Here is a 27,512-nt window from a genome sequence, read left to right on the forward strand (position 1 = left end):
AAGCACGCTAAAGCAATAATGACATGTTCTCTGTTGAGATGCATTGCATTTTATTAAACCAATCTCTGTTACAGGCTACAAAGGTAGAAATAAACTCTCTGGAGATTGTTTGTTTGAGAGAATGGAAGAAAGGTGTCGTCTCCTGCAAAAGCAGATGAATGTCACTGACAGAGACAAGATACTGGAACAGATCAGTTGCCTTCTTCCTGTAAACTGAAGAATTATGCTGAATTGCTAATACAGGCTGTCAGCAAAATAGGGAAGATGAAACTGGCTCCTAATTCAAAATCTTATTTTGGGAAAAAAGTCGGTTAGGTTAGATTTACTGCTTTGGTCTTGCTAGTTAAAAATACACTAGGTGCAATGGATGTTATAGGGAAAAAAATCATGTTCTGCCTATGGTGTCCTGAACATGACCAGAATTTTATTTCCATCTTTGCTAAAGGATTTTCATCTGTACTGAAGGATGAAAGGCAGTGATAACAAACCACTGAAATGCACTGATGGTTTGCCAGTGTATCTGGAAGATGAGGCTTGTTTGATATTTACACTTGTATGATGACCTGTTTGGCAGCAGTGAATGCTCGCAGAATATTTGTAACTTTCTGTCTCAGTAGATGAACAGAAATTGGAGGTGCTTTGTTCACTGGAAAAAGCAAACTCTCAGCTGCTAAGGTTTGTGTTCTCCCAGCTATTACCCAGGTGTGGCTGCAGCTGAAACCTGCTTCGGAAATGTTTTATCGTGAAGCACTTCCCAGTGTTTGATTGTTAAATAACAGAACAGGATGCCTGAAATATTCATGAACTAATAAACTATGATGTTTCACTTTGGTTCCTGTCCAAAGTAGAGCTATCTATAGTAGCTTGATAATGTCTTTTAATTAAGGATGTACTTGGTGTACTATTTCTCTAATGTATGCTAAATGCCTTAAAAAGTTAGTAGATATATATTTTTCTTCAGTGCAGATAAAAGATGTTGAATCCAGTTGTCTTTAACCAACGTGCTGCTGATTGAAAAGATTCCAGTTCTGCCTTGCATCCAGTGCACCTTAGTGTCAGTGTGCTTCTGACCTGTGGATCTTGACTTGGAGGCACTGATGGTCACTGATGGAAGCAGAATTCCAAAGTCATTTCTGTGAATGCCACATGCATTCAGTGCAAAGATACCAAAAAGTCACTTGCTGTCACTTGCAGCCATTTTTCATTAACAGTGTCATTCTGGGTGCCTTTTCCCTCACATTTGTCTGTTAACATTTCTGTTCAAAGTAAGTAGCAGTTATGCAGCCTGGTGGGATAAAAATTGGAGCAAAGTGCAACGCAATTGCAAACTATGTTGTAAATGGAGCTTAGCTAATGTCTGTAAGGCCCAGGATCAGTTCATGTTGAGTGTAGGCTTCTGTTTTTACACTGTAACTTAGCAATGATACTTTGTCTTCTTGAAAAAAATAAGTGCTTTGAGGTCTGTAGTTTCCAACTCTCAAACTCATCTACGGACTCCAGTCTAAGGCTCAGTGATGACCAGTCTTGCATGTCTTAGGTCCTCCAGCTCCACCTCAAGATGTTACTGTCCGGGCCGGGTCCACCCAAGCAACCATACAGGTGTCCTGGAAGCCACCAGCCCTGACAGCAACAGGGACCTCCCACGGTGCCAATGTCACAGGCTATGGTGTTTATGCAAAAGGTCAACGGGTGAGTTCCAGCATTACAGGTACCATCTGCGTTGGGTGAATTTCTGCTGGCAGGCAAAGGTGGCAATAAATGTGTGATGGCACTTCAATGTCTGCTATGCTTTCTTGCTTTTTATCAGTACTTGTTCTTTTGTTTGTGCTATTTGATCATTAGCACCCTTTCTGTACGCATTTCAGCTTTTGGACAGAAGAGTTGGAAAGAATTAAGAAGACTGGTGCTAATTGTTGTGGTGCCCTAACTTTCACTCCATGTTAAAACGTTGAAGGCTCTTCATCAGTGTGGTTGAAGGGAGGGTAACATATCTTCATGCTAGTATGTTGCTTATTTGTGTACACAGGTGGCAGAGGTGATCTTTCCAACAGCAGAGAACACGTTGGTGGAGCTAATGAGACTAAGAAGTCTTGAAGCAAAGGAAGTTACTGTTCGAACACTCTCTGCACAAGGGGAATCAGTGGACTCTTCTGTTGCTGCCATTCCATCTGACCTACTGGTGCCTCCATCCCCTCTCCCCAGAACTGCTCCCAAATCTAAGCCATTAGCAAGTGCCGGAGCCCCAGAAACCAAAGAAGAACATTTAGGTCCACATGTAAAAATAGATGAGTCATGGGAGCAGACTCGTTCAGCATCCCCTGTTCATGGGCACACACTTGAACCACCTGTCCCTAACTTTCACAGCTCGCTTCAGGGGAGAAGATCTCCATCGCCTAACCGAATACTCCCTCAACCTCAAGGCACGCCTGTCCCAAACACTGTTGCAAAAGCCATGGCAAGAGAAGCTGCGCAGCGAGTTGCAGAGAGCAATAGGGTAAAGACCAACTTTTTTCTTGCAGCTTTTAGGGCTTGCTTTATTCATTGTAGAGCTTTCCATCAACTATACTTTTTTGTGTAGTATGTACCTTACTTAGCTTCTAATAAATTCCCAGACCTGAAGATCAGTGTTTTGAGAAGCTGTATATTAAAATTCTGTTGTATCTTCAGCAAATATGCCTTTAACCATACAGAGCATTGATCAACCTTTGACCAACAGTAGAAGCTTCATAACTGTACTAGAAATGTTTCCAGAAAATAATTCTGGGAGGGGTTGGGGGAGAATGGGGAGGAAGCCTTTCCTAAAAGGTTAGTCAGGAAAACTAACACTGCTTTAAACCATGAGTATATTAAAGCGTTGTGCTTGTGAGTTTTTATGTCTTATTTAGCCATTTCTCCATTGGTTGCAAGATGAAGTCATCTTTACAATTTTCCATTTTTTGTTGGTTTGATAGATGGAGAGGAGGAGCGTTTTTAGTGAAAGGAGCAATGCAGCACAGTACGCTAACTCAGATGATGAGGAAGATGGATATGATTCTCCTAATGTCAAAAGGAGGGGGGCTTCAGTTGATGATTTCTTGAAAGGATCAGAACTTGGAAAGCAAGTGAGTAACCTGGTCTTTTTATTGTGCCGGTTATTTAATATGAAATGAGTTATTTTGTGAAGCTCAGCATGATCTTCAGGGCAACTAATTATTGTAACCATACTGGTATAATTGTGTGGCAACAGACTAATGTCCTGTTACTGCTGCATTAGACTTTCTGATGAGAACTGAGTGCTTGTTACCATGTATCTGTAGACTGTTATACTACACAGCTGTTTGAGTACTGGAAATGCTTTTTTTTTAAAAAAAAGTCACATTTGGGCTCTGGGATTTGGGATTTGTGTATTATTATTGTGTATGAAAGAATGCTGTAATGTTTTGGGGGGAAAACAACGGAAAGAGGGAAGGATTTTTTAAAGCCGTAACCTGTAATGCTAATTAGCAGAAAATCCTATATACTTAGGGAAGGGATGCTGTAAGAAATAGAAAGATGTAGCAAAAGAATTTTCCACATCTGTGCAGCTTTTAGTTTGATCCAACTCGAAAAAAACAAGAAGTGATTTCATAAGTTACTTTCAAGGGAGTTGTAAATCCTAGCTAGATGCTTTCTTATGTCTTGGGATGGCAGAAGAATCTTGCTAGCCAGACATCTGACTTCACATTTTGAAGGCTCTGAGCAGTGCCTTTCTTTGTACCACTTCTAAAACCTTGTGGAGTTTTGGCTCAGCTCATCACAGAAGCTCAATCATTTATTTATGTACAAACATTGCTCCAAATATCAGGTGTTCCAAATCTGGAGCTTGAGGATTTCATGTAGTGTCATCTCTACATAGAGTGGTTTCCATTTTTTTTTTAATGTATCCAATCATGCTATGCTTACAAAATGTGCTCTTTACATCTGTATACAATTAAAATGGTTCTAGATGCAAAGAGACCAAGATTTTTTATCAGGCCTAGTGATCTCACTAAGAAGGCTCAGTGTATATGTGTATAGTGTTTGTAGTGGGTCTAAGATAAAATTAGGGTTTTTTATATTAACAAATATATATATCTTTGTACTTGACCAAGTTAAACAAACTTGGGTATATCTACTGTAAGCATACTAAGTTGCTGCAAGTAGACCTTAGATCATCCAGAGATTATTTGGAATGTGTCTGCTTTACTGAGCTCTAAAAACCAATACAGACAGCTTGGATATGAACATTGAAAGTCAGGGAAGCCTTAGATTTATGTTCTTTGAAGCCTAAAGAGATTAAACTTTGCTATCTACTAGTTATGTCCTCAAGGCCAGATTTGAAATCTATCTGGCTTCAAGCCTTCTCAGATACAGTTAGAATTTTGTGTGTGTGTGTGAGGCTGAAAGAATTCCTCATCGCTTTAAACACTAAAAATGTGCTCTGAGGAACAGCAGCTAGATTATATCTTGTGAAACAGCTGCAGTGTATTAAGTGCAAATTGATTATTAAACGTTTGCAGCTTAGTGAGATACACCTATTTGAAGTTTAATTGCTCATTTACGTTGTTTATGAAAGATCACTTTTACTGTGTGGTTTGTTAGTAAAGAAATAATTGGAAAAAAATGGAGAGACGTAATCTGTGGTGGTCTTCTCCATAAGAAATTATTAGTTTGATATTTTTATTGTAATGCCTTTGTGCTGCTGGTATCTTCAAGAATTGCTATTCTGTATTCTGATCTGTATTCAAATGTCTCAGGCTTTGTATCAGTTTACTTGCCTTAATTTATAGATGAGTGGAAAAAAAGATCTGCAGATAGATGCAAGTGATGTTAAGGTTTTTCTTCAAGTGTTTGATGAGCATTAGATATGGCCACTCATGGAGATCCTTCACGTTTGGTGTTTTGTGTTTTGGAGGTGGAAATATAGATTTTAAACTCCTCAGTTTGAACATGTCCCATGAGGAAGGGTAGCATGGATCAGAGATCTGAAACAGTTCAGTTATTGCATGTGAAGTTTGTGCGCCCTTTTCCATACAGATTATACAGATACAGATCTTGGGCAGAAGTGCACAATTGTTCCTTATATAATATGTCCTAGTTATGTTTCATGATTTATTTAATCTAGTGCTTATATTAAAAGATTTCTTTAAATAATTGGGTGGCTGTTTAGCAGGACTCTACTGTTGTTAGTAGCACACTAGATAAGCTGTGGAGGCAACTTGGTAGGTGTGATGGTCCAAGCAAGCATGGATTTATTGCAGCAGTACTGGCATTTGATAATCTGTGAGAGTTTTTTATTTTATTTTGTGATCTCGAGATGTTTTACTGCAGACATTCAGCTTCATTTTAAAATGTATCCTTGGAAATACAATGAGTTTAGTTTATGATCTGGTTTGTTGGACATAGCACTCTGGCTAAGCAGGAATTAAACCAAGGCCACACCTGCTTAACAGTTTAGTAGCAATTTAGTGAGACATATATTTTCCTCTTTATCTTCCATCTCACTGGAACTTAAAATATTCAAACTAGTTATAAAAGGCCATTACAACTGTAGCCAGTCCATTCCTGCAATGTTTAACAGAATGAAAGCTTCAAATTCCATCAGCTAGCTATATTATACAATGATGGTAACATGCTGCAATAATTAAGTGCTGATCACTTTTAAATCATTCTGTGATGTAACAAACAGCTGTGAAGAACAGATGATATGTGAATTATCCTAGGGCTTTTACAATTTGGTCAGCAAGTCTACTGATGCATGAAGGACCTCTTTAGAGGAATTTCATCAGGACTAAAGCTAGATTTGATGCTCTGAATGCATCTTTTTGGATCACCTATGGATTTGAGACTGGGTTTCTTGAATTAAATGGGAGCATAAATGAAAAAAAAGGTTTTATTCATAAAACAAAAGAGCAACCTGCATGATGTCGTTTACATGCAGTATTACTGTGATGTTCAAACCAAGGAAGTACTTCTGGTCCTCATAGGTGGTGCACAAGGAATTTTAATTTCAGTCATTAAAGATTTTTCTTTCTCACTCTGCTGAATAGCCTCACTATTGCCACGGCGAAGACTACCATACAGAGAGCAGCAGAGGTTCTGATTTGTCTGATATTATGGAGGAAGACGAGGAAGAGCTGTACTCTGAAATGCAGCTGGAGGATGGAGGAAGACGGCGAGTCAGTTTGACTTCACACAATGCACTTAAGGTAAGTGTGACTGCAGGGAAACCTCAAGAGTACCTCCAGGGTTTTTTTCTTCCTTCAAAGCACTTTTTCAGTCAAGTATGGATTTTGAAGATGATTAAAAAAGTGCTGTGTAGACTTAGAATTTGTTTCTTCTCTTTTCTTTTTTTCCCCTCTCCATTGTTGGATATCTACTCTTGTAGCTAGTTGACTGTTTTTCTATATGAAATTGTGGAAGTTGCAGTTTTTGCTCTGTATCTGGGATCTTTTTCCTTGTTTATATGACAATATATTGCAAGCACTACTCAAATAACGAGTTGATTATATAAACATGCATACCTATAGGGGGAAAAAAAATCCACCTACAACAATTTAGGCTTTCCATATCAGATGTGTTTTTTCCTATTTTCAGTGCCATCTCTTTCTCTGACTCCAAAGCACACTTGTAAGAAGGAGATTTGGGGTAATTAAGGAATCACCAAACAGGAAATAAGTGTCAGAAATTCCGTTTTAACACTGTATAAGAATATTAATCATGAAAGACAACAATTAGAGTATATGTAGAACACTGAGCTTACTGAATGCAGAGCGTGTATTTCCCATAGTATGTCTGCTCGTGTAAACTGTATTTGTTTTTTATGTGTATATCGATTACACTAAATTCTTCTCTTAGCAAGCTGGATAAACTGAATGATAAGGAAAACCACAGGTGGATTTTTCTTCTAGTATTTAGTTATTTAACAAAAAAACGGTGCTATTTTCACACACATAAAAGAATTATGACCATCGAAACTGCTTTCGTGTACTGTAAACTCAGCCCTTCTATTCTGACACTATCTGGAATGAGAGGGGTACTTTTTCAAAACAAAACTAATGGGTGTTTCAATTTTTCTGCTATCATAAAGGTTGAATCTGAAATCCTTCTGCATGCTGCTTCTGACCCTTCCTCTAGAGAAAAAGTAAATTGTCCTCAGACTGTTCTTGTGATTCATGCTTCAGAAACGATACCTATTCCTTAGTTTTATGATAGTATTGCTAATTTTTGATATCTAACCAGGCCCTTAATTGGTGTGATAAGTCATTCTAGACATTTTGAATTCTGCTGGCATACCTCTGTTTATGTTGTGGTCTATGTGGAAGGCGTGGTGCTTAATCTGCAGAAACAGAACTCAGAGTGTGAGTGCTTCCTGGGGAAGGGCTCATGGATGTTGGAGTCTCACATGGAGAATATTACCCACTGTATTGTTAGGGTTTTGGATACATGCTTCACGTCAGATTCTGATCCCAAAGTGCTCAGTAATTTCCCCTTCTTTCACGAGATCCAATTTTGCTTTTCAACAGCAGTAGTTAGTTAACAGCAACAAAAAAAAGCGTATTTACCAGGTTTTCCATAGTGTGAACAGGTTTGTGTTCCTCTTGCATCTGAAAGTATGCCAACCATGCACTTTCAGCTGTAATTATTTTCTCCTAAGGAAATAGATATTCTCAAGTAACAAGAAAATGTTTTGCATGCAGGTAAATACTTGCTTTATTGTGAGATTGTTATTTCCTCCAGTGGTTCCTTAAAACAAAGGCAGGTGTCAGTGATAAAGGGAAGACTGAGCTAACTTACCAGATCTGAGTATTCTAAAATGAGGAATACTTGAACTCAGATAAAACTTCCTGCTCATATCTATTGACTTTTTCGTATTTCTATGGCAGTTTGTCATAAAAGTTTCGTGGGACTGATGCACGTTTATAACTTAAGACAGATCAGACATACATTGTCTCTCCTTGGAGTCCAGCAAAGATGCTACATAGGTTTCTTCTGTCCTGCCAACATGTGTTTAGTGTAATTACAACACAAAAATGTCAAAAGCATTATTGTGTTCAGAATGCTTATTTTATTCAAGATGGGATAGTTTGTACCCACTTCTGGTATAAACAGAGACTTTTACTTAGTTCTACTAATAGGCTGATTTTCAAATACTGGCTTAATCAAGCAGGTACAAGATTATAATGGGAGATTTGAGGACAGTGCCAGACCAAGGGGCATCAGAGAGCAGCCAGCTTCTCTGGCTTCTTTCTCTGGAAGCCAAGCTTTGAAAATGATGCTTTTTTTAATTTATTTTTTTTTTTTTTTTAATTTTCTAAAGGAATCTAAAGCTTCTTTAATGATGTTTGCAGAATTTCTCCACTGTGGCAGGAGTTCTAGGGATATTTGGTACTAATATAGGATAATATAATAGATGCAAAGCAAGAAAGCTTGTTAGAACAGAATTTTCATTCTCAGATATGGGTTCTGGCTACAAAGAAAAATAAAATTCCAATTTGTCATGTGGTAAGGATCATACTCAGCACTAGTGCCATGTTTTAATGCCATTCTCATTCACCATGCTGGAATCTGTATGCAGCTTCTGTTGCTTTGTTTTAGATGCATGGGTTTGTTCTTGTTAGAGCATCGCTCAGTTGTTTGTACTGACTCCTCGTGGTATCTGACACACAGAAACTTTCTTAATCATGTCTTTATTTTTCACAGATTCTCATTCAAAGCATGACATCCTTTTCACTTAATAAGCTGCATGTCTTATGTTTGCCATTGCTCTAAAACTAATTCTGTCTTTATTTTTCTTTTCTTCTCCCTTTTCCCTCCCATTTTATTTTTGTCACACACTCTTTATTCCCTCTCTGGTTTTTAACATTACATAATCTTAAGGAGTGCAATAAGAATAAGACCACTGACGCCACTTTTTTGGAACAGCCTGACTTTTCACAGCAGATACATCACAGTAAAAAGCTGTTCAGTATTCCAGAAGTAGCTGAAGAGGATGGTGAATACTCTGAACTGCTGTACAAGCAGGGTTTAGGTATGCCCTATAAAAAGAAATCCACAATAGCTAGAGACTCTAGACCACCTAGGCCCTACAATCAAGATCAGCAGCACAACTTCTGGTACCCAGCCAAGCACAGAATTTCAGACATGGAGGATTTTGCTGCAGATGACAAAGGATGCAAATATAGCCGGTCCTTATCAAGAAGCCCAGACAGTGGACTGGACTGTGGAAGTGAAGAAGAGGAATCTCGTTTTACGTTCAGATACACTTGCGATTCAGTTTCTGCCAGTGTTGCATCTAGCTGTTGTGCAGACACTGCTGATTGTTCCTGCAGGAAAAGCATGAGGCCATTGCTTGCTCGCAGGAAAACTTTAACAAGGCAAACCAGCATTGAAGAAGATTTTGGTGACTTGGGATCTTCCTTTGTAGAGCCCAGGAGTGAACAGGTCAAGTCCAGTTACGAGAAAAAGTATGAGACTCAGAAATGTAATAGACCAGATAATTTGTCCAATGAAGATGTTCAGGGAGGCTGGAAGAACGACTTAAAAATGGCTGACTCTAGGGCAGCTGGTCCTCTTGCAAAGTCATCCCACAGAGATGCAGAAGACTCTTTGGTGTGTGAAGTAAATCTTCCTTCTAACATCTGCTTGCCAAATCAGTTTTCTTTCTCTTGTATTTTTTTCTGTTGGTTTTGTTTTGTGGGGTTTTTTTTTCTGAATTAATTTTTAGAGTCCATCCTTTGGACCTGTCTGCTGCATTTTTCCCATTTTTTTCCTCCCCATTCATTTTTGTTTATTATTCTGCGTTTTGCTTTACAGTCATCTTTTATGTCATGCTAAAATCAGTTTAATTTGCTTTACAACAATTTTCCCACAGAAAAAATTACAATAATGGCTGCTTTTATTAAAGGACAACTGAATCTAAATTTTAATTAAGGGTTAGCTGAACTACAATTTTTCCCAAAGAATGTTTTACTTTATTTTGCCCATCTAAATGTTGCTTTAAAAAAAAAAAAAAAAAAAAAAAAAAAAAAAACCACTGCATTTTAACTGGAAAAATATTTCATCAGTAATTTTTATTTTAAATATCTCAAAGAATCCATTTCATCATATTCTTTTTGTTCATCTCACTCACTGAATTTTAAGGATATGCTCTTTATCATGAATCATCTGTGGACAATCAAGACTCCCCAGTGTAACAGTGACCCACGTTTGTTGAGTCACAGGTTTCATCATATTTCCATTTCCTCCCTTCTCTCTGCGCTGTCGCCACTTCGACTTCCTTTTTAGATCATCTCTTCTTGCCTTTGAAGTTGCAGTCTGCATCTCTGCATGAGAATGCAGGCAAACAGCTTCTTCGAAAGGGAGAGGACAGGGCTGTTCCACATCTTTCAAGGATGCCTCTGTGTAATCCTGCCTAATTGTGTTTCTGTCCATTAGTCTGGCAGTCTCTGTGCTTTTATAGCTGTATCCATAGGCTTCCCAGCTCCCAAAAGTTCAAACAAGTTCTTTGCCCGCCCTGTCTGCAGCAGTCCAGAGTGGAAATCTCAGATCAAGCGTGTTTCATAGAACTGTAGAATCAGCTGCCTGCTCTTCTAGCCCAGCAGTCTATTCTGAAATGATCCTTAAAAATTTCTCCCATTAAAACCGATCCCCAAGCTGTATTAATCTCAGTGGCTGCATGATGAACTCTGGAGAGCATTAAAATAGTATCATTTCATTATTAAAGTAGCAGTGTTTTCTGCAAGGGTAATGAACAGAGGGAGACAGCTGTGATGTGAGATGAAATGTGTCTACATTCCCTTCTACATGTTTCAAGAACATCTAAAAGGCTTTAACAATCAAAAGCCATTATAGAAAAGCAGCGTGCTCAAAGGCAGAAGGATGTACACTTGTTCACATGCTGCAAACTGGTCAAAGCTGCACAGCTGACAACAAAAAATTGCTTGCCTTTTCAGTGCAGTCCAATATCATGAACTCTCGTGACTGGTCGCATGACTCTTCAGGAGATTATGATGTCATTTTAGCAGCAACAACAAAGGCAAAAGAATGTTTCCAAAATTCTTTTCTTTTCTTTTTGTTCTGATGTGTGACTGCTGGTTGCAAAACTGCCATAAATCAGGGAACCATTTTTGCTTTTGCAGGTTTGCCAGGCAACAGTATTTACTTTTCAGCTAACCTTTGAGTTAAAAACTAAGTTTAGTTGCCTTTAGAGCTTTTGCTTCCAAATATGATTGACCTGATTAATGTCCAACCATGTAACCATAATGTTATCATGCATGTAATTTACAAACCTGTTTTTTCTTTTGTTGTTTTTTTAGCTTTTAGGTAATCCATCATCTGCAGGACGGCCTGAAAGGGTGGAGCATGCAGGGCGAAGGTCCTCTCATGGCAGTGCAGTGCCACAAAGGTCTCGACCAATGTTGGTCCCTTCCATTGGTTAGTTGGACAGATTGGTGCATTTCTGTTCTTTGCAGCCTCAGAGTTGGGGAGGCGATCCTTACAAAGGACACTTGTCTTGAGCGATGGGGTGAGATGGAACTAAAAGCTTCTCCATCTAAATACGAGCTAAATATAAGTGCACTAATATAAGTGTCTCATGGGGGCTGAATTGCTAGGCACTGACATCACTGGGATTATTTTCATTGAATTTAATGGGTGTTGCTGGGTGTTGCTTGGGTTAGATGCTGTTAAATCTTACCTAAAAATAATAATAATAATAATAATAATGCAGGCAGGAATCCCATCAGTAAAATAAATGTACTCATTTGATGATCCATTCAGCCATCCATCTTCCCATTCATCAACTGTCATTTTGCATTTACTTTCCATTTTCTTGACTACTTTTTGGAATTCACCAGGAGAAAATTGAAGCTCTTAAATGTAACAAGTTGGTAGAACTTGCATATGTCTACTATATTTAATCTCTATTTCTGGCTTATTTATGACTTAAAATTTATTCTGGTGTATACCAGGAAATCCAAAAAGTCGTGCAGAAAAGATAATGGAATCAAGATAATATGGCCAAATACATATTTGTAAAACTTGCACTCTATGCTGACAAATAAGGAACATTCAGACTGAAAAATCAGGAAACACATGCAAAACAAATGCAGCAAGAGTAATGTGAGCTATGAGCAGAACATTACTCCATGAAGACGTAAAATCAGTCTCGTTCTTGTCCCTAAACCATGCTTTAATTTTTGAACACTGTTCACATCAGCAGCAGGAGCAGAAAGCAGTGTTAGGCAGTTCTCATCTGGCATCTGTGTGGATGAGAGGCATCACCAATGGGGATTATCAGAAGGAAAGAGACTGATCATAAAGGAGTGCTTTTTTAAAAAAATACTGAATAATTTTCCCTTTGTATGAGCTTACACTAAAATGCCAGTGCTGTCAAAAAAAAAAAAAAGTAAATAAATAAAAGCAAAATCCCCTTATTGGGCACAATTATTTTGATACTTGTTATCAGGAGTTATTATTATTGCAACTGTAGGTCACAATACACACAGCTGTAATACAAGAAACTGCCTTAATAGCTGCAGTGTAACAACATGGTTTGTCAGAGGCCTGATTCTTTCCCCACATCCCGCTATAAACCAGGATCATACAGATATTAATGGAATAACTCTGATGTGAAAATGGCATAGAGGAGAATCGTCTCCAGGGAGGCTCCTGTGCTGTTGACAGGCTGCTGTTAGCTGAACCAAACAGCATTCAGATGGTGGTGGTAGGACTGTTAAATTCTCATGTCTTTTTTCCTTCTTGTCCAAAAGCAGCCTTTTTTTTCTTCAAGAGTAAAGATTCTGTTTACATTTGGACTACTTAAGCCAAGTTTCTAATTTTTTTATATAAATAGTGAGAGAGTAGGCAGGCTTGTTTGAATTAGTACTTTGGGTTTCCTCTTAATTAAAAAATAGGGAAGTAATTTGCCAGAGTTCACTTTCTGTCAACAAAGTGAGGACACAAATGGCAGCAAGTCATGACTGCTCTTTAGCGGTTCAGTAGCAATCAGTGAGGAGTCAGATAAAGAAATTAATTGCTTATAATCAATCAAACATTATTAAAGAGAATCTTAAGTCCTACGTTTGTTCTCCTTCAGTGCAACTTAAAGTATAAAAGGCTGAGATATCAAAAGGCCTGACTTCTGACTAAAAAAACTGGCATTTAAAATAGCTGGGAGACATTTCTCACTTCCAGCATCATACTGAAGTAAAACACTCTGAGAATAGACCAGGGAGATATAAACACTAGATAAAACTCTGCACAAAGCTTGCTTCCTACAAGTTTATTGGACGAAATTGTAGAAGATATGAAATGTCCCAGTTAAATGTATTTAACTCATTTATCAATAAAGCAAGTTAAAATTATGCTGTCCAAAATCATACAGTAGAGGACTGCATAAACTTGAACTAACTTTCAGAACTTCCACTGACACAGAAATTTCCCGTGAATAAGGGCTGCACAGAGGATATTGGAAGAATGAAATTACTGTAGTTCTACCATTACAATATGCCAAAGTTTGTACTGCTTAAATATATGAAACTATTTTATTGGCTTCAGTATGCTGCTCCAAAATGTGGATCCCAATTGTCTTGGCAGCAGCTTGGTCTTTTACGTGTGTGCCTGGAGCATTTACTGAGTTATTCTGCATCACTTACTACAGGAAGTTCTTAAAGCAGCTCTGGAAGGTTACAAGAGTGGGAAAGAACTTCAGTACTATAATATTGTCAGGATTCCAAAGATAAGTCTTTAGATTTTCCAAAATGTAAATTATTTGAGGTATTTTCTCCATTAAGCTATAAATACTTTGGATTAGTTATTGTTGAAGGTAGGATTTAAGTAAATTAATTAATTTTTGTTTTTAGGTTGATACTTTAGAAGGTGAAACACAGTTTACAGTGCTCTTGACCTTGCAGATCTGTCAGGTAGGATTATTTGAACCTCGTAATAAAAGATGATTCCTATCCAAAGATCTAACTGATAATATTTACCCTGTTTGAATTTTAAAAAGCACAAAATTTAGAAGCTTTTAAAAAGGAGATACACCTTTCTGTGGTTCCCCTGCTGAAGGAGGATCTCTAGAAGCTGAGGCGTCTGGCAAAGCTTCCCCAGTGTTTAGCCTTCCTACTCTATGCCAGTCAGAAGCAGGTAGGGCAAAGCCTGCCCACAGGAGCCTCCACAAAGGCAACAGTGCGATATGTTTAATAGATCATTCCCTTTTTCTCCATAGAAATTACAATGGACAGTAACAGTGAAGGCGGGCGGTCTCGGTCAGGTAGTGAGGGAAATATTTCACCTGTAAAAGAAGAAGCTTATTATCGCAGCATTGGTGGACACAAGAAATGGCCTCAGCAGCGTACCTCTGAATATAGATACGGTATGCCGAACATTATTCCTCCTTTGTGACAGACACCTTGTAGAGCTGCGTGTTAACAAGTGCGGTTTCTGTATGACAACATTGCATGCAATGCAGAATGCCAGGGGAATAGCTCTTAAATCCTGTCTGCTGCCAGGTAAGTTTCTCCAACTCAGATGTGAGGGACAAACAGCCCTTAGCTCTCTGTCCCGAAACTGCTGTGCAGCCAGCCACCTCTCCATCCTTGGCTGCGTCCAAGCACACTGCGTTGCATGAACCTTTGTGAAGCTACCTCTGCTGCTACTAATGCCAGTCAGTATCTCCTGCACATACCTGAACAGCCATTCATCAGAATGAGCACGCTTCCATACAGGCTGGAGAGGGTCAGCTGTTATGTCACAACCCAGCGTTTGATAATAGGAGAACTGATGGTATTTGTTGCTTCATCAACATAGAAACCATTACATGATCAACAACTCAGTTTTCATAGTTCATAACTCAGTGAATTGGAGTGTCTTCACATTTAACCTATAAGAGCAGCCTAGGTCATATATAGAGTAGGAAACACTTTTTTCTTTCTTTTTATTTCCTCATTTCTGGATGAAGAAAATGGGCCCTGAAAATTTAAGCAAATAGTGATTGACTGTTGAGTCAAAGCAAATAGTGATTGACTGTCCAAAACATGACTTGCTTGCAGTCACCAACTTGTGTAAATCAATGTCTAGTAATGAATTCAATGCAATGGTGGTAAATTGCAGCAGCTGGGAATCTGGCTGGCTGCATCCAAAGACTAAGATTTTACATACACAGTTGTATGTGTGTATGTGTAGTACATGTTTCTTCAGAGAAATAAGATTTGTAGCTAATGAGCTAATGCTTTCTCATTCAGTGAAGCAAACGTTGACTGTTTTGATTCAGATTATTACAGGTCAGTGCTTTTAACTGAGGTATGTTTGGCTATACTTTGTGTTTGCACCTAATTCCCATTAATTGCAGTCAAAGTAGGATGCAACAATCTGTAGTTCAAAACGAACGAACAAGAAGTCCCACCTTTAACCCATCAGTTTCATATTACCTGTTGGGCATGAGTACAAACCACATGCAGACTGCAGACTGACTGTGAGAGAACACAACAGAGGAATCCCACCCCTTGTGTCCCATTGCTTTCTGTCCCATACGTGCATTTCTCCCTGACTTCCTTTCTGTGCTTTGTGTCTGCATAAAGCTTCTTGGCTGGAACTTTTCCCTGCCCTTTTGCTGTTTTGCATTTTTCCTTACTCACATTATTTCTTGTTATCTGGACCCAAGAGTCAGTAGCTGTTCCCTTAAAGCTGCGACCCTCTGAAAATATTTTCTGGTAGTTTAAACATCTCAAATATTGAATGAAATCTGGAGTTGTGGCAAAAAGAGAAATTTTAATCGCAATATTACATATTGAATATTTAAACTATTAAGAGAAATTCCTCGTAAGAGATTATTACAGTTAAAATTGTATTTGGGGAAACATTGATATAGCTACTACATTTTCATTGTTCATAATATCACATTCTCTAATCTTGTGAAAGATCTTGTAAACTAGATGATCAGTGTTGGTTTAGCAAAGAGTAAAAGTATGTGGCTCCATATTTGAGTGAGTGGGACTTGCACAATAAGTTTTACTGAAGTGGCCTGTGATTTTAAGCGCTTTATTTTGGGGTCTTAGGCTTCATGTATGTTGAAAGAGCATGTTTGTTTCTGCTGTTCTGTTTTTGTTTCTGTGGAAGTGCTGCCATGTGCTCTTTCAAAGCAGAATTTTAAAATGTTTGAAACCTGTCAATCAAAACACTCACTGTCAGCTTTTCTGGCCTAGTTTTCTAACTCAGTTTTACTGAAGTTCATCCTCAAGTGTGTTGTTGATTCATGGACTAAATGAATTCTCCAGGTAACCTGAACAGTATGAAAGCTATGAGAAATGAAAAGCTAGTCTTCACCTTTAATATCCTAACTGATTGGATGCCTTGCAGTGGACTGGCTGCAGTACAGTGGCAAGTACTGTGATACTCATGGATGATCATGGATGATCATTCCTACCAAGCCTCTAATTAAATGCAGTCATAGCTAACCACTGTTCCTGGATTTTATTACATTTTTATAGTGTTTGTGTTGGTTTGAGGCACTGCTGGCTATGTTAACTGACTCTCTTTAAACAAAATAGTAGTGTAGTTCCAACCCTGGCATAATTTAACACTGCTGCACTATGTATCTTCTTACCTGTCTGGAGAGAAGAGATTAGAACTGTGTTTTCAACCCTGCTGGGATGTGCTTTCTTATGTTTTGAAGAACAGAAGCAGCTGTGCTGGAAAACAGTTGGATCAAAAGCATTGGTTATTTTTGCAGCAATGGCAAAACGTGTCATTCTGTCACTCTTAAGGTGCTACTCTCATTTGCAGCAAACTATAGTAAACCTAAAAAAAAACCAATTGTTTTGTTGAGCTGTATTCACTTGTGTAAATGTTAGTGTGGTGTGCACATCAGCTAACCATTCAGTGCAAGCAGATTATGAATATACTTTAAAAAAAAAAATTAGTCTTACTGTTAAAAAAAAATGTTGAACATGGTAGGACATGCATTGAGTTTTCACTGAAATGCCCAATATGTTTTAAATATTAACTGGAATAGTTGAAGAATGAAGCCAACTTGTATTACTGAGTTGTTGTTTTCTGAATTTACTTCCATAGATGGCTATGGTGGCCATGACCATCTTTCTCCAGATATGTATGAAGAATCAGAAACAGATCCTGGGACAGAAGACCTTTCTACTCGAATATTTGTTGCACTCTTTGACTACGACCCGCTGACAATGTCCCCAAATCCTGATGCTGCAGAAGAAGAGCTGCCATTTAAAGAAGGGCAGATCATTAAGGTGAGATCTAAAGACAAACAGGGCTAAAACAGGGTGTGCTTTGTTCCTACTGGAGAAAGCAACTTGTGTGACTAGAGTCCAAGATTATTTTTTTTGTTCTCCAAGGTTCTGGCTGTAAATCTTGTTGGATTTGGAACCTAACACCTTCTGCTAAGGGCTTCAAAATGATTAGGTAATGGGCAAAAAGCTCAAAGTTGCCTTAGGTAGTTATGGCCAGAGTTACATGCTGTGACAGAAGCCCCCTATGTCCATTGCTACAAAGCCTACAGAGAAAACTGCTAAAGGAAATTGTCCTCCAAAGGTACTGTGAAAGTGCTTAGAGTACCTACAGCTGCTGTATCAAGGTTCAAAATTAGGTATCTCTTTTCCAGAGTCTTCCTCTTTGAAACTGGAAAAGTTCTTTTCTGACTGATCAGTGTAAGGTGCAAAAGCTGACCCTTGAAGAGGCAGCAGAAGAAACATCAGCTCTGTTCCAGGTGGCAGTGACAGTGTTATGCTCCATCCGTGTCTATTCATGCCCTCTATCACAGCTTGCCTCATTATGATTGTGCAGCTGCAAGGCAAATTTGCTCAGCTTGCTATTCAGATTTTAAAAAGCTGGCAGATTTTTTAGTTGAACCAGCAGATGTAAGCATTTCCTCCTACAACCTTGTATCTAAGCTGGTGCAAAATGGGTGGAAATGAGGAAGGGGAGAGGTGGGGCTTCTGGTACTCAGAAGTTTAACTGAGATTTAAGTATTATCTGAAATTGAACCTGAAAAAATATAGACTCACTTTTCACAGTACATGCTTGAAAGATATAATTAATTGTAACTTAAACTATTAAAATATTTACTTCCACTGTGTTGGATTGCATCCTGTCTGTATACAAAATAATGAACATTTAACGTTAAATACTTCAGATCTTTTTGCTTACCTCCTTACTGATACAAATTTATGCCAAAGATATGGAAATTGTTTAAGAACTTTTTTCTGCTGCAATATTTATTTGATAATTACCAAATTTTTATTTAATCTATTTCCTCACTAATATGTACATGTTTGCCACTGAAACGTCTGGAGAGACCCTATGTAAGTTATTTATGCTGACTGATGTTTAGTTTCTGTCTGGGTCCGTGGTAATTATTATGCAATCTGCATTTTATTTCTTATGACATTGATGTGAATGTGGCTTAGTTTGCATTTCCAAATTGCTTTTCACACATCACCTGAGCTTTGGGGTGGTGGTGGGTCCGTTCCATCATGAGCTGTGTGAATGTCCTGTCCATGCATTGCAGTCACAGATGCTGCACTGTGAAGTAGCAATGTGCCAGGTGAGTGGTTGAAACTGAAAACATTCCTGCTCCATAAAGTTACAGCTGATGAAAGGTCACTTTTTCAAACTCTGATTTGAACGGAAGCGATTGGATTTTTGTTTGTTTTTAATAAAAAGAAATAAGGAAATTATTTTGCCTAAACAAGAAATAATCTAAAATTAATCATCAGTTCTGCCTTAAAGTCATCATTTTTGTGTGGTACAATCTTAGATAAAGGCCTGTCATTGGCAAACATGAATTTTTAGAAGGCAGAAATTTTATGTAGCTGTTCTCACTGATGAAGACTCGTGCTATTTTTGTAGCTTAATTCATGTTTCCTAGGAAAGCTGTTGGCTTTCAGTGTTGTCACTGAATTTTGTGCTTTTTTAATGCTAACAGAAAAGTCCCATTTCTGCTTAGAAATCAAAATTCAAATTAACCTAACGGTTTCAGTTCTTTAATTTAAATCGCATTAGTAAAAACTAATATAATCTTACATTTGAACTGTAATCATCTGTGCCTTGGGAACCATTTTGCCTTCATGAAGAATCCTAAAGGCTAAAACTTTATTGACCGACATTATTATTATTTAAATAACAGGTTTATGGGGACAAAGATGCTGATGGATTCTATCGTGGAGAAACGTGCACAAGGATCGGCCTTATCCCTTGTAACATGGTCTCTGAGATCCAAGCAGATGATGAGGAGATGATGGATCAGCTTCTAAAACAAGGTTTTCTTCCTTTGAACACACCGGTAGAGAAAATAGGTAAGGAGCAATATATGTGCTTCAGTTCACATATTCTTGGGTGCTGTTAACTTGGCTGGATCTGCTTTGCCTTTTGTTTTTATTATATGCAGATGCATCTAAATTCTGCAGCAATTTCCTACATTGAGGGATACATTCTGTGTCAGTAACTGGATGACTTGATTCAATATTTAATCTTGGTCACACCTTTTGCTGCAAAGAAGGTTTTCTATCTTCACTACCCTGGTATTTTTTTACAACTTTTTCCTTACCTGAAAGACACAGAACAAGATCCCTGTGCTTTGGAGCGTGCTGTGCTGAGGTGCCTTGTGATATGCTCACTGCTGCAAAGCATACAACGAATCACTTATTTGTCATTATTTATACTCTTCTACGTTTTCCTACTTTACCAATAATTTAAAGGGATTGTGGCAAAGGGTTATGTGTAATGTAATTTGGGACAGCACTACATATTGTGAGATTTAATGGATTTTACAGTAACAAACCCCTTAAAAAGCAGATTGGCCAAATGATTCTGTTACGAACCACTTGCATTACATTGTTGTTACAGTGTTGTACAGAGGTACACAATGCAAGTATCTGACTAAGATTTTCTTCTAACTGTACATTTCATAGCACTATCTCAACACGTTACAAAGCTTTCAGCATAATTCAAAAAAGTAGAAAGGGCTGGAACTGGTTCAGTCCTGTTTAAAAGTGAACTGTAAAAGTGGTTGCTAAAAACAAGTCTTCCACAATTGTTTTCTTAGATGAAATAAAACCTGATTGTATCCCAAAACATTAGCAAATATGAGACAAATTATTTTTGTTGCTTTTCAAGATATTATTTTCTGAAGTTCCTGTTGTCTATGAAAGGAAAGGACATCTTAAGTTCTTAATTGCTGTCATCTCAGATCTATTTGTTGACTTTTGCTACAGAAACACAACGAATGTTCCCAGTCATGCACTTGTAAACCCCCCTGCCCATCCGCTCCGTAGGTACAACACAGACACCTGCACATCCATTTCAGAAGCTTGGGACTGGCAGACAGTGGGTCTTACAGATGTGCCTGAATAGGTTGGCTGTCCGCAGCATTGTTTTGCAGATGTAGTTGTTAACATGAGTCTACATTGTCTGAAGTCTGTTGGAATCGGACACCTAACCTGCTGTGGTTACACCTGTAAACACAACTGAAGGGCTGCTGGGATTAAGAAGTGTCTAAAGGTACTTCTAATTCTCTCATGAGGACGGATTCAAATACAGAAAATGTAATCCTCAACAGCCATATTTGGAGCTTACTGCTTTAAGACCTGCTCAGTGCTCTCAGTTCTTACTGAAGTCACTACTGAAGCCACAAATGTATTTAACACCCTATAATTTTAATGTTTTGGCTGTTTAAGGGTCATATTGGACAAGTATCTTTTTTCAGTGCACTCAACCAGCAGCGTCTTCTGAAAGAGCCGAGAAATTCTCTTGGAAGGAGGAAGGCAATTTGAAATGGAAATTTTGCCCTGCTTTACATTTTGAAGCACTGAGTTTTATTCTGAGATATTTCTGAGAGCTGTTAGCAACCTACCCCCAGCAGTTCACCTTTAAATATTTTAGCAATTCAAAAGCATCGTGTTGTTTCCAGTTTAACGTGGATTTAAGTTGTTAGCCACATTAAAACGAGCAAAAACACAACAAGCCAAAACAAACCAAAAATGCTTTTTTTTAATGGATTGGAGAGAGCAGTTAGTTTGGCTTAATTTAAAACTATGAAGTCTGAATAGCAGAGATCCATGTGCTCAGATCCTTGCTGTCACAGAAGCTGCCCACGTGGATCGTTTAGCAGGCCGTTAGTCTGCTTCATATTGTTGTTCATAGTCTTAATGTCATATCAGACACTTTACATGCTGTGTTCATATGGCTTTATTTTTCTTAATCCTTTGCCCACATTTAATCCTTAAAAGCAGAACTTTGAACAGCTTCATATCTTCTCTTCTTTTATTTGTATGCATTCCTTTCCTGAAGTCAACTGTGACCGTTTCAAAGAGAGCACACGCTCTGTACACCGCAGATCCAGAAAGTCTAAAAGAGGTCTGTGCTAAGAAACAATAACTTGATTCAAGCTGTAAATTAGCTGAAATGATTTGAGCTGTCTAGATTTATATATTTTTTTATGCCTTTGATCTCTTGGAAATCAGAAGCTGGAAAATACTGTCACATAGCAGATACATAGGGAATCATTTTTGGATTCTTTCCTTGCTCATGGTCCTTGAGCCCAGACCGTAGGCAGCGTCCTGCCCCAGAGAAGTACTTCAAACTGAGAAGTGCTACTCTTGAGGCAGTCGTCTAAGTGTGGGTTCTGGGAAGCCAAGGAACTGGGTCCTCCTCCTATTATGGTCCTTGCCTCCATTTTGGATCTTTGTGTTCTGTCTATTCCCTTGCATTGGTAACTGGAAAAATAACTCAAATCCACCCCCTGCAAAAGTGATCTCTGACTGAATGCCTCAGTGTCAGCTGGAGGGTGACGTGAAATCTGTGAGCGCATGCTGCACTCAGTGTTTGCTCCCACATTAGCTCACCTTTGACATTCGCCCACCTGCCAGAAGTCACAGGGTGCCTCCCAACCTCAGGTTTCCTTTGTCACACTGCATAATGCTCATCAGGCCTGCCCTCAATGCCTGTCTGTAAGTAGCACTAACTAGCATGTTTCTCTTGCTGCAGCAATCATTTGCAAGAATCATGCTAATATCATTCAAATTTAAAATGTGGCCCATTTTGGACATTCCTGGTAAATGTCAACAGCAATCAGTAAACATAGCATGTGGTTCCTTTAAGCTACTACTTCACTCCTTTCTTTCTGTTCCCCACAAATTAGACATGTAAAATTAAACAGGACTTGAGAGTGAGTTTTTGTTGTCAAGGAGTCTTGAAAAGTATTGCAGACTTCTGAGTTAATGGTAACCTCTTCTGTCTTGGGACAGCTGAGTGCCCAGTTCTCACTGCAGTCTCCCAGCAGAAATTTGAGTAATAATCCTGTGACCAGGGGAGGGCAGAGGAACAGGCAGTAAGTTTGGTAGCTGTACTGAAATGGAATGAAGCCATAATCAGAAATGTTTAGCTTTGTGCATCCTCATGAACTCGATTCTTCTAACCAAGAATGGCAGAAAATTTCAGAACACTTGTTTTGCATTTGCAGATAAATACTGCTCAGAGATCTGAGTAGCTTGAAATGAAGAGTGCAAGCAAACTGTTATTGATGAAATGCATATGCTGGTTTGAAACCTTTATCTGTGTTATCGGGTTTGTGGTAATCCATGGCATCTTATCTTTGTGCTAGAGAAATACCAACATTGTCACTGCACTGTTGTGAATGATGTGGGGAAAAAATGCAGACCTTGTGGCTTGTGTTCAAAATAACTTTGATAGCTTCCCTTCCCTTGCTCTCCTTGTGACTGGAACAGAAAGAAACAGGCGCAGTGGCAGGCAGCACTCGGTGACTACGAGGAGGATGGTCGCGCTGTACGATTACGATCCAAGAGAAAGTTCTCCTAACGTTGACGTAGAGGTATTTACATAATTTTTTACTGTGTTTACCATTTATGGAGCCATAATTTAATTGAAACACAGCTGGTATTAGTAAGCACTGTTACACGTAACAGCTAATGCGCAGAAAAAAATAATTCAAAATTAGAAATGTAGAGTATTTTCGCATACACTCGTATTTACAGCAAATTCATACAAGTAGAATTGTGTTCGTTGAAAAACAACCAAGGAATATCTTCGGTAGGATTTGTTTATTGTGGCTCTCCACAAATTGTCAGTTATGGAAATATGGGCACTGTGTGTGTGCAACGTGTGTAAATCTATCCAAAATGAATTTCTGTAAGGACAAAAACATGGAGTTGTTACAAATAGTAGAGAACGATTCTTTTCCATTCTCTGCTTTGTGTTCCCATGTAAGATGGTTATTTCCAAACACTGTTCTACCTCACGCTGACAAGCCTGCTAGCAGATGTCTGTAACCTACCTTACCATTCCTCCAAAATCAGCCCTTTTTTGCAGCTCAAAGCAGCCTAGTTTAGCACAGAGGAGCAGCATTCATAGTATGCCATATTTTTTCTTAATTCATGTTTCTGAGCTTTTGTGACTGTCTTGTCTCTAGCATTTTTTTAATAAGAATGTAAAAATATCCTAAGCAATCACTTAATATTAGCTAGATTTTCATTTAAACAACTGAGAATTAGCTAGATCTTCATTATGAGTTTATCTTCCATTTACCTACGTGCAGTCTCCCATCTCTGCATATTTGTCACCTTGTCATCAGCAACAATGGAATCACTTTTCACATTGTCTCTGATGTTACATGGTAAGTTCCTCACTCAAGATTTGATGCATTTGTCATTTATGTATGTAGTGAATGTCAGTACAATGAAAGCTATAAAGAAAATACTGCAGTTAGGGGTTTCCCCAGTTATGATTTCATTTTTTTTGTAACTTCATTTTGTTTTTAATTGGTGTGTAGAAAAAAAATTAATTGTTTTTTTAACAAGAGGGTGAATTTTGGAACATTTGGTACTTTCTATATCAAAACTCAGCCAGAGTTGTCTTCTATGTCTTGGTGAACTAAGTCTGGTTCAAACTTACAGTGTTACAAAGTAGTTTGGGCAATAGATGAAATAAATTTCACTGATACATTGCAAACTTTGTACACACTCTGCTGTTTAAATTAAACACTAGACAATTAAACAACTGAATGCACTGTTCTGTCAGAGACTGGAGATGACTGTTCCACACGTTTACTAAACAGAATCCAATTCAGCTCCATGCTTTTAGTTCTTGTTTTGGAAAAAAACAAAACCCAACATTCTCAGCTGCTCTTTCCCCATGCGTCTCCTGTTCCTCCTCTCCAGAGGAGTGACTTCAGGGGAGCTCTGAAGCCAGGCAGTTCACCACCCCACTCAGCACAGCACTGGCTTCCATTTGGTTGCATTGCCCAGTTCTGTGCAGATATATTTTGAGTTCCTCCAGGGTGGGGTTGCATTCAGCTTGTTTGGCACAGTGAGTCCTGCAGCTGCCTGCAACTGCTAAGAGAGGTGCTTCAATTTCACATTCTAAGAAAACCCAACGACTGCTCTCACAGTTCACCTCAGTTTCACTGACTGTTTTAATACAAAAGAGTAAAAAATATTAAAAGGACTTGCTGTTAAAAAGAAAACCAGTAATGTTTGTCTAACAAAACAAATGTTTTTTTGCAGGCTGAACTTACGTTCTGCACAGGGGACATTATCACTGTCTTTGGTGAAATTGATGAAGATGGATTTTACTATGTAAGTTGGCCTCTGCTTGTCCCTTCAACCTGCTGTAAGCTCACTCAGAGCTGGGCACGCAGCTCCTGCAGCTGTGCAGCAGAACCCAAAAGACTTTGCTGTCACTGCTGAGGGTGGCTCACTCTTACTACTTCATCACCGGCTTATAGGGTTGATGCAACTCAGAGCTACTGCTGGCATTGTGTAAGTAATAGTTACAGTACACAATTTGCAGGAAAATGTGTACTTTGATCACAAATTAGTCTACATGAATGTATAAATGACTTTAATGGATAAGGCATTTCATCCAGGAAGAGAATCTAGATAGATTCTGCTCTGATGCATTGAGATTATTTTGAGATATTGATTTAATTGAGATTAGCAGTTCAGTAGTGTTTTGATCAGGGAACTGATCCCTACGACTCTGTCATTTGTTTAAGAGAAAGAATTTACTCCTGAGAAACAGCATTCCAGCAGTAGCTGTCGGTCTGCATCTTCAACTTGGATTTCTCCATATCCACACCATGGTAGCTGCAGAAAACAGCCCTGCCAGCTCCTTCAGTTCCCTTTTACAAGTGACTGCTGCTGAGGGCCAAAAAAATAATTTGATTGCCTCAGAACTGCTTCACTGGCTGTGAAACGTAGTCAAAAGTATTTTCTTACCTTCTTGGTAACCTGAATTTCATTTAATTAAAGCATTCCCCCAAACTTCCATTGTGTTACAGGGTGAGCTGAATGGGCAGAAGGGGCTGGTTCCTTCCAACTTTCTTGAAGAAGTGCCTGACGATGTTGAAGTCTATCTGTCTGATGCACCCTCACGCTACCTTCATGACACACCGATGCGTGCAAAAGCAAAAAGGGTAAGCAACCAAGTACTGAAAACTTAAATGTTTATTTTTCATTCCATTCTGTCTCATATATAATTTGGACATGAGTTTTAACATTTTAAACCCACTTGCTCATTTTAAATTAACTTTCAAGTATATAAAACATAAAAAGTAGCTTGCTACATTTAAAAAATGAAGAATCTAAATTAGCATTTGATTGCAGTCATTAGAGAATCTCAGTTATCATCTAAGTTTAAACAGCTTCTCCCTGGTGAAAGCAGTTACTGCCAAATGCTTCTGAACCAATCTTTTCTATGTGCACTATTTAGACAAAGGCAAAAGTTTTGTGAACAACAGAGCAGTAGAACCATTCCTTTAAGTACAGACTGTAACTGTAGCCCAATGACAGTGTTCAGCTTTTACTCCTTATAGTTTTCTATTCCAACCAGCATTAACTGCCTAGAGACGTTTATGAAAAACTAATCATGTTTAGTGTCTCATTTTTTGTTTTGTTTCATCACTGCAATACTTTTATATATTATATATTTTATATATATTTTTATTTCTTTGCTCATCTGCTTGGAAACAGAAGAAGAGTGTTCATTTCACACCTTAATAAGGCAATGTAGCCTTCACGTAAGTGAGCAACTGAAGATACCAATAGAGATTTCAATTAAAGCTACCTGGCTATCTAATGCAAGTCTTGAAACTTAATTGTGGGGGAAAAGAAATATGTCTCCAAAATGACTGGCCACCGAAGAAAAAGCTGTATGCTTTTGCTGTATCTACTGAAGTCAATTTAGGGATTTTTAGGAGACAAATCCTTTAACAAGGAATTCTTAGAAATACATCAATTAGACCTCACTTTATGAAGGTCAACATTTGGAACATATTTCTTCATGAGCTAAATGTTTATGTTAACAAGGAAAGGCGAGTTTGATGTCTAACTGCCCTGCAAACCAAAGCTGCATATTGCATTGTTAGCCAACCTGAGATGTGAGAATTCCAAGTCCCTTTATCAAGAAGCACAACACCCCAACCCTCTAAAGTGTCCCAATGAAATGTAAGCTGCGGCCTGCTGCAGTGTACAAGGGTAGAGCTGGCTCAGAAACTCCTTATGATCCAATATAGCTACTTCAGTTGCCTTAAAGTATGTTTTCCATGATCAATTATACCCCAGTTTGCCTGAGACTGATTTTAAAAAAATTCTAAAAGAAAAAAAGTCCCTCCATATGGCCCAGTTTACTCAGATGTTCCTTTAAAATGCTCAATTAAAATACCAGAAACTGTTTGGTTTACCAATGCAATACAAGTCTCAACATGAAACATGCAGCTCACTCAATGAATGCATTAGACTAAATATATGGTATCTTCAGGTGTACTTTGGGGTGCTTTACCAAGTTGGTTTTTTTTTTTGTCATTAGGATTAGACCTTGATTTAAAATCAAAGTAGGCTTGAAGCCCCGTTGCTTAACTCACTGTTGCACACGCCAGTAAGCTGCTAATATTTTAACTTGATCTACAAGCTAAGAGAGGTTCCTAAAGCATGGATTCTACTATGACAACAGCACCTTAATAAGATACTGCCACATTTTGTCAGCAGGGCACTGTAGTTAGGATAGGATGAGTGTAAGTAAGTAGTTTTAGCATTTTCATTCAAGCACTTTTGATGATTAAAACAAACAGCTCTTTAAGATATCTAGGAATGCTGTCATCAGTTATCGTGCAAGTATTCACCTTCATTCAGCAACTCACAGCTGCAGCATACACATCAAGCAGTCAGGGTCTTTAAGCTTTCTTTGATTGCAATTAAGGTTCATTTTAGCTTTTTTGTTTTTCTTTTCCTTTTTTTTTGTTTTTAAAGCCAGTGTGCCATCCTCTCAAATATGTATATAAAGTAATGTAGTTAATTTTAAAGAAAAGGCATTTAAAGGACATTAAGAAATGTGTGATCATTTACTGTTCGGGTAATTCCTCCTGGAAACAGTTTTGTTTCCACAGAGTGCTAATCTCTAGTACTGAATATATTTGTTTTTTCTTAAACCTATATTTGAATGTGTCCCTCTTCATTTCTGTACTAGAGCATACTGAA

General features: G+C 38.3%; 1 protein-coding gene across 9 annotated transcripts in view; it reads left to right on the forward strand.

Annotated features, from left to right (window-relative positions):
* The window catches only part of RIMBP2 (RIMS binding protein 2), a gene marked incomplete at both ends in the record, with an annotated part of 114,694 nt that overhangs the window by 86,695 nt on the left and 487 nt on the right, over window positions 1-27,512 (forward strand). For 3 of the 9 annotated variants that reach the window (XM_079543840.1, XM_079543837.1, XM_079543839.1), the window contains 11 exons: window positions 1,538-1,689; window positions 2,027-2,494; window positions 2,952-3,101; window positions 6,048-6,206; window positions 11,316-11,433; window positions 17,071-17,255; window positions 19,151-19,319; window positions 22,749-22,852; window positions 24,543-24,614; window positions 25,319-25,453; window positions 26,010-26,036. In XM_079543840.1, the coding sequence (XP_079399966.1) occupies window positions 1,538-1,689; window positions 2,027-2,494; window positions 2,952-3,101; window positions 6,048-6,206; window positions 11,316-11,433; window positions 17,071-17,255; window positions 19,151-19,319; window positions 22,749-22,852; window positions 24,543-24,614; window positions 25,319-25,453; window positions 26,010-26,036 (1,739 nt within the window). Of the gene's footprint in view, window positions 1-1,537; window positions 1,690-2,026; window positions 2,495-2,951; window positions 3,102-6,047; window positions 6,207-8,877; window positions 9,610-11,315; window positions 11,434-14,227; window positions 14,375-17,070; window positions 17,256-19,150; window positions 19,320-21,312; window positions 21,379-22,748; window positions 22,853-24,542; window positions 24,615-25,318; window positions 25,454-26,009; window positions 26,037-27,512 lie in introns of those variants that run through there. The other 6 variants (XM_079543832.1, XM_079543835.1, XM_079543833.1 and 3 more) reach the window with 6 other exon arrangements.

This window comes from Tetrao urogallus (assembly GCF_951394365.1).
Source record: "Tetrao urogallus genome assembly, chromosome: 17".
Taxonomy (NCBI): Eukaryota; Metazoa; Chordata; class Aves; order Galliformes; family Phasianidae; genus Tetrao; species Tetrao urogallus.